Source organism: Thunnus thynnus, chromosome 19, assembly GCF_963924715.1.
Source record: "Thunnus thynnus chromosome 19, fThuThy2.1, whole genome shotgun sequence".
NCBI lineage: Eukaryota > Metazoa > Chordata > Actinopteri > Scombriformes > Scombridae > Thunnus > Thunnus thynnus.
In genome coordinates, this window is record NC_089535.1 from 14,436,045 (window position 1) to 14,446,280 (window position 10,236).

The 10,236-nt window shown below is 40.1% G+C and overlaps 3 protein-coding genes across 4 annotated transcripts; all 3 read left to right on the top strand.

The window, feature by feature from the left end:
• Positions 1–40: 40 nt before the first annotated feature.
• LOC137171248 (proteinase-activated receptor 3-like) lies at positions 41–10,210 on the top strand. 2 transcript variants are annotated; one of them, XM_067575152.1, is made up of 2 exons: positions 41–76; positions 8,787–10,210. In XM_067575152.1, the coding sequence occupies exon 2, from the start codon at positions 8,843–8,845 to the stop codon at positions 9,728–9,730; it is 888 nt and encodes a 295-aa protein (XP_067431253.1). In that variant the 5' UTR covers positions 41–76; positions 8,787–8,842; the 3' UTR covers positions 9,731–10,210. The 2 variants fall into 2 exon arrangements, with proteins under 2 accessions (XP_067431253.1, XP_067431252.1); XM_067575151.1 differs by lacking the exon at positions 41–76 and adding an exon at positions 6,754–6,955 and having other exon boundaries at positions 8,787–10,208.
• LOC137171249 (proteinase-activated receptor 3-like) lies at positions 1,718–3,137 on the top strand. The gene has a single exon (XM_067575154.1). The coding sequence runs from the start codon at positions 1,769–1,771 to the stop codon at positions 2,651–2,653; it is 885 nt and encodes a 294-aa protein (XP_067431255.1). The 5' UTR covers positions 1,718–1,768; the 3' UTR covers positions 2,654–3,137.
• LOC137171250 (proteinase-activated receptor 3-like) lies at positions 3,942–6,619 on the top strand. Its single transcript, XM_067575155.1, has one exon. The coding sequence runs from the start codon at positions 5,514–5,516 to the stop codon at positions 6,357–6,359; it is 846 nt and encodes a 281-aa protein (XP_067431256.1). The 5' UTR covers positions 3,942–5,513; the 3' UTR covers positions 6,360–6,619.
• Positions 10,211–10,236: the final 26 nt, after the last annotated feature.

Sequence of the window (10,236 nt, forward strand, 5' to 3'; positions counted from 1 at the left end):
TTGCAGTCAGTGAGACAGTAATACACAGACAGTTAAGGGCGGATCCATTCATTAGACGATTAAATATCAATTAAAGGTAAGAGGCTTTATTTACTATAGAAAACTACTTAGAGAAAAAAGAAATTTCACATATACACGAGTCCACTTCATTTTCTCTTAACTAATTGTGTATTTTAATGACTTACTGTAATGTGGTTAGATTATTGAATAGATTGTTTTAGAAGTTCAAGTACTAAATGAGTGAAAAGTTTAATTACAAGTTACAAGTTGTTACAAGTTTTGTTCCCACAGAAAATAAAGCTGTTGATGCAGCTTTGAAATATAGTTTTAGTATCACAGCATCATGTTTGCTTTTTCAATTTCTGATCCAGCTGTTAAAATATGCATGTTTCTTTTTCCAAGGCCGCTTGCCTTACTTAATTTTTTATTGTCTTACTGTGGTTTTCTACAGAGGGCATTGAAAGGAAGTATATTGCGTAAAATAGAAGTGTGACGACCGATAAAACTTTAGAGTTTAGAAAGTCACAGTTTCCTTCCAGTACACTGAGTAACAGCAGTGTGTGATGTAAAGGGTTAATACAGAGTGCACAGTATTTTGTAACTCAGGGAAGGTGACAGTGTGTAATACTGACTAGTGCTTTTAATCTTAACTGTGGGCGGGTGATGTGAACTCTAAGATACAAACCTTGCGTCAATGTAAACTTTATTATTATTATTATTATTAGATTAGGGAAATTTGGGTGTTCAAAGTGCAGAAGTACACAAAGCAGTCATAAAAACAGATATCATTACAACCATACAATATGGTAATATATATACAATAAGTATATAACACTCTCCTCTTCTTATACAATACACGATGATGATGAATATCATCATCATCATCACACACACACACATCCACATCTCCTGTCCCCCAGCTGTATAGCAGTGTATAAGACGGGGCTTTCCCGTGCTTTATTTCTCACATTTCACAACACACCTGGCACAACACACACACACACACACACACTCACACACGCAGACACTTACCCTAACCATAACCTTTAACCACTGACCCAAAAATCAGCTTTTACCCACTTGGGGACACAGCTGTTGTCCCCGGTTGGACAAGCTATCCCCAATTAACTGGTCTTAAGTTTGAAATTTGTCCACGAAAGTAGCCACTGACAGACAGACAGACACACACACACATGCACACACACACACACTCACACACACACCATGCTGTAGATGACACTTGTTGTGTGATTGACCAAAATAAAATGTTTTTGGAAATTAAATGTGGTCAAATTATATGTGGTCAATTTTGACCCATAACACAACAGATATCACAATAATTACTCATTTTAATGTATAAGAAAATGTAAACAAGTTATTTTAGGATTTATTTTGTTTATCAGATCATCTCATGGACTTATTATCCTATTCTGTCCATCATAAGCAATAAAACAGATAAATTATGCCTATTTTAAACTAAAAATGATTTGTACATTGTAAGTTAAATGTGGTCTAAGGTACATAAAATATCAAAGTAAGTATATATATTATGGTTAGTCACTTAGCAGATAAAACATTTTACTGAATGATAATTAGTGTTTTTTCAGTGCTTGTTAATGAATTTAAACACGGGTCAAATTTGACACAGCATTATCACGTGGTGTTTGTCTACTGTCTCTGACACCTGGACCTGATATGTGTTTGTCTGGCAGATCTTTATTCCTCTGGCTGGTGTCCTCTGACGACAACGCTCTCTGATTTGGCCTTCATGGCGGTTCTCTACATCAACTCCTCTGTGCTCTTCGTCTCTCACAGACCCATCAACTACACGGATGGTGAGAGGACGGTGTATGAGCATTGCAAAGACATGCCTGCTGTACTCATTTGGTACCTGGGCCTGCAATTCATTAACATGTTCCTGGGCATCCCAGCCAACATCATGGTGCTGTGGCTCATCCACAAGAACAAGGGTGACTCCTCCACCTCAGATATCTTCATCTTCCATCTGGCAATTTTAGATGTCCTCTTCTGTCTCATCCCTCCCCTCGAGCTGGCCAACATCGTCTTCCTCACCACCAGCAGCACCTGGTACGTCCTGCGCTTCTTCTATGGAATGAAAGACTCCTCGCCACTCTTCCTCTCCTGCATCTGCCTGGACCGCTACATGGCCGTGGTCCACCCCATCACCTTCACCGAGCTCAAGGACCGCCAGCACAGAGCAGTCCTTGCCATTGTGGTGTGGCTGATCATTCTGGCCTACGCCTCTGCGAAGTGTGTGGGCAACATCGTCAACTTCGAGAAGGTCTTCACGGGGATGATCCTCGCAGCATTCGCCTTCATGGTGTTCTGCAACATCTCCATTCTCCTGGCGCTCCGGCAGTCGGGGCCCGGCAGAGATGAGATGCACCCTGTGAAGAAGAGGGCCTTCAAGATGGTCCTCATCATCTTGGCCATCATTGTGTTCAACTACTTCCCACCTGTTGCACTGTTCCCCTTCCAGCACTACTTCTCTCCCAAAGTGTTTCGTTGCTACATTCACTATGTTGCCTTTGGCTTGATGGACTTCAGCAGTAGCATTCAGCCCTTGCTCTATCTGTCCAAGGAGAAGCTGCCATGGAGCTGCTGCCAGACCAGCACAATCCAAACCCAATAGACACATAAATGTTTGCCATTTTTTTGTGGTCTGGAAGTTGTAAATTGAATGCATTCTTTTGTGATATAAGAGAATAAGTTATGTTGCTGCTTGATCAGATGTTGCTTATAGATAAAAATGTTAATAATGATGTATTATGCAGTGGTTCATACATACAGTACCAGTCAAATGTTTGGGTGAGTCCAAACTTTTAACTGGCACTGTATCTTGCATCTTGGGTGACTTCTTCAATTTTGTAGCTGTGTCCGTGGCAATGTTCTGGCAATGACTGACTTTATTAGACAATATGTTCTGTGGTAGATGACGCTGTGTTTATAGTCAGGTTGTATATTTACATGTCACCCTTAGATACAGAGATAGTGGGATGTGCCGCTTGTTGACATGGTGGAAACACGAAGGTGACACTTGCAAGCAATTCTGCGAGCCCTAATACACAGACAGTTAAGGGCAGAGCGGATCCATTCCTTAGATGACTAAATATCAATGAAAGGTAAGAGGCTTTTTTTACTATACAAAACTATTTAGAGAAAAAGAAATTTCACATATACACGAGTCCACTTCATTTTTTCTTAACTAATTGTGTATTTTAATGACTTATTGTAATGTGGTAAGATTATAGAATAGATTGTTTTAGAAGTTCAAGTACTAAATGAGTGAAACGTTTTATTTTAATGTTACAAGTTGAAGCAGCTTTGAAATATAGTTTTAGTATCACAGTATCATGTTTGCTGATTCAGCTGTTTAAATATGCATCTTTCTTTGTTACTTTTTCCAAGACTGCTTGCCTGACTTCATTTTTTATTGTTTTACTGTGGTCCTTGGTATCATTAGTATGTTTTGCCTGACGAGTGAAGAATTATTTTTCTACAGAGGGCATTTAGAGGAAGTATGTTTTGTAAAATAGAGATGTGATGACTGATAAAACTTTAGAGTTTAGCAAGTCCCAGTTCCCTTCCAGTACACTGAGTAACCGCAATGTGCCACTTAAAAGTTTCAGACAGAGGTCACAGTATTTTGTACGTCAATAGCTACAAGGAAGGTGACAGTATGTAATACTGACTGCTGCTTTTATACAGTATTTCATCTGAATTGGGGGTGGGTGATATGAACTCTGAGATACAAACCACAAGTCAAGGTCAAGGTAAACTTTATTATCCCAGATAGGGAAATTCAGGTAGTCAAGGTGCAGAAATATACAGAGCAGTCATAAAAACAGATATAAATACAAATACACTATATGTAGTCCCCCCTTTCATCTACCTAACACACACACACACACACACACACACATATCAGACCATGGTCACTTTTGGGGACATTACATAGACTAACATTGATTTCCTGAGACTTACCCTAACCCTAACCTTAACCGGTTACTCAAAAATCAGCTTTTTCCCTTTGTGTCCAATTGGACAAGCAATTAGACACACACGGAGTATTTCCAAACACCCTCACTCTAGCATACTGTACAGTGACACGCACTAATGTAGAGACAGATAACTACTTCATACACAGTGGGCTACATGATCCCTGAGAAACAATCTCTGAAACAGCATTAGAACCAACTAATACCAACTAAAAACTGACTAAAATATATTGCACCACACAAGTGTTGCACAAAGATCACCTTGATCATTCTTTCTTTGGACCGATAGCTTAGTTGGAACCTGTTGTGTAGAGGAGCGCTGAGAATATGCCTTACTCACAATGTGGTCTTTACACACCTGAGCAGCTGTTATCTGGTCACACCCAATGACTCTACTCGCCATTTTGATCATGTGCTGCAACTTATCCTGGTCTTGGGTGCATGTTACCAATCACACAAATCAGGCAAGTTGCTCTGAAGGACAGCCTTGTAAAACAGTTGCAGGACATACCAATCAACATTAAAACTGTACAGTTTTTGTAAGAACATTCGCTGTTACAGTGTTTTGACCTTCACAGTAACACATTTGTTGAACTTCAACTGTTCATCAATTTCTATCCCTAAGTATTTATAAGTATGAACCTTTTCAATGGGTACATTGTTGACATTGGTGAGTGGGACTTCTCCTCCACTACATCTAAAATCTATGACCATGTCCTTTGTTTAAGTCACGTTAACCTCAAGGAAATTGTCAGAACACCATTTAATGAAGGTCTCTACCTCCTCCTCAAAACCACCCAAGGATGAGTAGTCAGGCTTTAGGAACCCTACCAAGGCTGTGGTGTATACAGTATGGGAGACAAAGCGAGGCCCTGTGGGGCCCCTGTATTTATAAACTTAGGGGAGGAAATAGCTGTGTTGAATCTTACCTGCTGGGTAGAAAATCATTAATCCATAGAATGAGCCTTGGATTAACTCTAAAATCCATCAGTTTGCCTACCAGCAGGTGGGGTTGGATGGTGTTAAATGAACTGCTACAATAAATAAACTCACCTTCACAAGACTGTGAGGTTGTTTCAGGAGTTCATATACTGTTGGTCACTGTCAGCAGTCCGTCTTCAATACCTGCCTGGTATGAAAACCAATAAGGATCCAAGAATGGTGACACTTCAGTGAGATGTTTTAACACTATCTTCTAAAAACACTACATAGGTTCTGAGGTTTCTCTTGTGTCATTGGATAATGACACAAGAGAAACACAACCAAGTGCATCAGTGCATCCCCCACATCACAACCATACCTACATATTTGTAATGTAAGCCCTGTGAATTCTCTTTATTGATCTTTATCACATAACTGACACTTTTGAGTATCACCCGAGTGATTCATATACAGCATTATCACATAGTGTTAGTCTATTGTCTCTGACACCTAAATCTGATATGTGTTTGTCTGGCAGATCCTCTGGTGACTACGCTCTCTAATTTGGTCTTCATGGAGGTTCTCTACATCAATGACACAAATGCTGAGATGACGGTGTATGAGCATTGCAAAGACATGCCTGCTGTACTCATTTGGTACCTGGGCATGAAGTTCATTAACATGTTCCTGGGCATCCCAGCCAACATCATGGTGCTGTGGCTCATCCACAAGAACAAAAGTGACTCCTCCACCTCAAATATCTTCATCTTCCATCTGGCGATTTTAGATGTCCTCCTCTGTCTCATCCCTCCCCTCGAGCTGGCCAACATTTTCTTCCTCACCACCAGCAGCACCTGGTATGTCATGCGCTTCTTCTATGGCATGATAGAATTTACACCACTCTTCCTTTCCTGCATCTGCCTGGATCGCTACATGGCTGTGGTCCACCCCATCACCTTCACCAAGCTCAAGGACCGCCAGCACAGAGTGGTCCTTTCCATTGTGGTGTGGCTGATCATTCTGGCCTACGCCTCTGTGGTATGTGTGGGCAATATCATCTACTTAGAGGTCTTCACGGGGATGATCCTTGCAGAATTTGCCTTCATGGTGTTCTGCAACATCTCCATTCTCCTGGTGCTCCGGCAGTCGGGGCCCGGCAGAGATGAGATGAACCCTATGAAGAAGAGGGCCTTCAAGATGGTCCTCATCATCTTGGCCATCATTGTGTTCAACTACTTCCCAGCTGTTGCACTGTTCCCCTTCCAGCACTACTTCTCTCCCAAAGTGTTTCGTTGCTACATTCACTACATTCCCTTTGGCTTTATGAGCTTCAGCAGTAGCATTCAGCCCTTGCTCTATCATTGCAAGGAAAAGCTGCCATGGAGCTGCTGCCAGGCCAGCACAACCCAAACCCAATAGACACATAAATGTTTGCCATTTTTTTGTGTTCTGGAAGTTGTAAATTTAATGTATTTTTTGTGTAATGTAGGAGAATAAGTTATGTTGTTGCTTGATCAGATGTTGCTAATAGATGAAAAAGATGTATTATGAAGTGGCTCATACATGTTGTACCAGTCAAATGTTTGGGTGTTTCCAAACTTTTGACTGGTACTGTATCTAGCATCTTGGGTGACCTCCTCAGTCTTGTAGCTGTGTCTTTGACAGTGGCAATATTCTGGCACTGACCTACTTTATTAGACAATATGTTCTGCGGAGATGAGGCTCTGTTTATAGTCAGGTTGCATATTTACATGTCACCCTTAGATACAGAGATAGTGGGATTTGCTGCTTGCTGACATGGTGGAAACACATGTTAGGTGACACTTGCAAACAATTCTGCGAGCCCTTTAAGAAAGCAGCTTTCAACATACAATCATATTGTGTCACCACACAGTTCTACATTGGTTTCTGAAAAGGAAATGTGTACAGGAGTCTGTGAGTTAGTGAGACAGTAATACACAGACAGTTAAGGGCAGAGAGGATCCGTTCATTAGACGATTAAATATCAATTAAAGGTAAGAGGCTTTTTTTTACTATACAAAACTACTTAGAGAGAAAAGAAATTTCACATATGCATGAGTCCACTTCATTTTTTCTTAACTAATTGTGTATTTTAATGACTTATTGTAATGTGGTAAGATTATAGAATAGATTGTTTTAGAAGTTCAAATACTAAATGAGTGAAAAGTTTTATTTTAATGTTACAAGTTGAAGCAGCTTTGAAATACAGTTTTAGTATCACAGTATCATGTTTGCTGATTCAGCTGTTTAAATATGCATCTTTCTTTGTTACTTTTTCCAAGACTGCTTGCCTGACTTCATTTTTTTTTGTATTACTGTGGTCCTTGGTATCATTAATATGTTTTTCCTGACGAGTGAAGAATTATTTTTCTACAGAGGGCATTTAGAGGAAGTATATTCTGTAAAATAAAGGTGTGATTGATAAAACTTCAGAGTTTAGCAAGTCTCAGTTCCCTTCCAGTACACTGAGTAACCGCAGCCTTCTCTTAAAAGTTTCAGACAGAGTGCACAGTATTGTGTACCTCTATAGCGACAAGGACGGTGACAGTCTGTAATACTGACTGCTGCTTTTATACAGTACTTCATCTGAATTGGGGGTGGGTGATATGAACTCTGAGATACAAACCACAAGTCAAGGTCAAGGTAAACTTTATTATCCCAGATAGGGAAATTGGGTGGTCAAGGTGCAGAAATACTTGCCTAACCTTGGCCCTTACCCTAAACTTAACCACTGACCCAAAAATCAGCTTTTTCCCTTATGGATATGCAAGTGCTATGTCATTAATATCTAAGTAATGTACTGTAGATACTGTATGGTGATACAGGTTGACATGTTCATTTCACTCAGGTTGAACTGTCAAGTTTAGTGGCATTTAAGACCAAGAAAAGGCAACATTTACGTTCTATCACAATATTACAATAACCAGTTGCAAATTATATTTTGTCAAATATGAACATTATATCAATATATAGATGCATATCACACAGACATTCTTTTATACTCAAAGTTTAAAGAGCCAAAAACCAATTATATCACAATACAACACTGTTACACTATATAAAAACTTAAACAGTGGTTCCTGACCTTTTTTGCTCGTGACCCCATAAGATCAATCACCAGTGACCTTAGTAGAGGCCTGAGCTGTAAGCAGTTCATCCTAAGGGTGATTTTTTTTCTTCTTAGATGTTTCATTTAAAGGATTTCTAGAGGCCATAAGTGGTGAAAGTATCCTGTATATAACAAGAATAAAACATTTTTGTGTATCTTTATTTTCTTATCATCTTGTGACCACCTAGATGTATCAAGTTGGGAAACTCTGCAGGGAGGTGCCATTTCCTGGCACATATCGACTCTAATAAAAGAATAACAATTTTATTTTATAAATTCATAAAATGCGTATTCCAAGTGTCAGTCAGGCAACATTGAAAGCTACTTCTTAAAATAGAGTATCTTAGATTTTTCTTTCTTGAAGGCAATCTGGTGCAAAACCAGTTAACGTGTAGTTTCCTTTTCTATGTGAAGTAAACTATTGATTGGACATAGTCTATGTATTTAGTATAGATAAAGGGTTTTCAAATACATGAGCCCAAAATCTCATTACAATTGGATAATGACACAAGAAAAACATAACCAAGTGCATCAGTGCATCCCCCACATCACAACCATACCTGCACAGTTGTAATGTAAGCCCTGTGAATTCTCTTTATTGATCTTTATCACATAACTGACAGTTTTGAGTATCACCCCTGAGCGATTCTTATACAGCATTGTCACATGGTGTTTGTCTATTGTATCTGACACCTGAAAATGTGTTTGTCTGACAGATCTCTGTTCCTCTGGCTGGTGTCCTGTGACAACTACGTGCTCTGATTTGACGTTCATGGCGGTTAGCGACACTGACCTCTCTGTGCTCATGGTCTCTCACAGACCCACCAACCTCACCAACGGCACGGATGTTGAGGAGACGGTGTATGAGCAATGCACAGACATGCACGAAGTACTCATTTGGTACTTGGGCCTGCAGTTCATTAACATGTTCCTGGGCATCCCGGCCAACATCATGGTGCTATGGCTCATCCACAAGAGCAAGGCTGACTCCACCTCAGATATCTTCATCTTCCAACTGGCAATTTTAGATGTCTTCTTCTGTCTCATCCCTCCCCTCGAGGTGGCCAACATCATCTTCCTCACCAACGCCAACACCTGGTATGTCATGCGCTTCTTCTATGGCTTGAAAGACTTCTCACCACTTCTTCTCTCCTGCATCTGCCTGGACCGCTACATGGCTGTGGTCCACCCCCTCACCTTCAATGAGATCCAGGACTGCCGCCACAGAGCGTCCCTTTCTATTGTGGTGTGGCTGATCATTCTGGCCTACGCCTGTGTGAAGTGTGTGGGCACCCTCATCAAATTAGAGGTCTTCACTGTGATGATCCTTGGAGCATTTGCCTTCATGGTGTACTGCAACATTGCAATTCTCCGGGTGCTCCGGCAGTCGTGGCCCGGCAGAGACGAGGTACACCCTGTGAAGAAGAGGGCCTTCAAGATGGTCCTCATCATCTTGGCCATCATTGTGTTCAACTACTTGCCACCTGTTGCACTGTTCCCCTTCAAGCCCTTCTTCTCTGAAAAAGTGTTTACTTGCTACATTCACTACATTGCCTTTGGCTTGATGAACTTCAGCAGCAGCGTTCAGCCCTTGCTCTATCTGTCAAAGGGAAAGCTGTCATGGAGCTGCTGCCAGACCAGCACAACCCAAATCGAATAGATACATGAATGTTTGCCATTTTTTTGTGCTCTGAAAGTTGTAAATTGAATGTTTTTTTTTTTTTTAAATTTAGAAGAATAATTTTTGTTGTTGCTTGACCAGATGTTGCTGATAGATAAAAAGATGTATTATGCAGTGGTTTACAACCTGGGGTCTGGTTCCCCCTAAAGGTGACTCCAAAGATTACAATTCTAGCCAAATGTGAGGATGAAAAAAGCATGTAGATAGAATATGCACAAAATTAATCGATAGCATTCTGGTAAGATTGAAAGACTTTTGGGAAGAAACACATTTTTTAAAGGATTGTTCACTCTTATCTATAGGCTATGTTGTATTTGCTTTCCTGGATGAACTAAATGTGTAAAAAGAACATATTTGTACTATGTATTTAGTTAATAATTTTTCTGCACAGTGTCTTTCATTTCAAATAAAAGCACACCTGTAAAGGATAAATAAGACATGAAAATATATTGGATTACTGCTCTCTTTATTTTTGAGACACAAAT

Coding starts and splice junctions, on each gene's coding strand:
- LOC137171249 (XM_067575154.1), top strand. CDS start 1,769: ATGGCGGTTCTCTACATCAACTCCTCTGTGCTCTTCGTCTCTCACAGA.
- LOC137171250 (XM_067575155.1), top strand. CDS start 5,514: ATGGAGGTTCTCTACATCAATGACACAAATGCTGAGATGACGGTGTAT.
- LOC137171248 (XM_067575152.1), top strand. CDS start 8,843: ATGGCGGTTAGCGACACTGACCTCTCTGTGCTCATGGTCTCTCACAGA.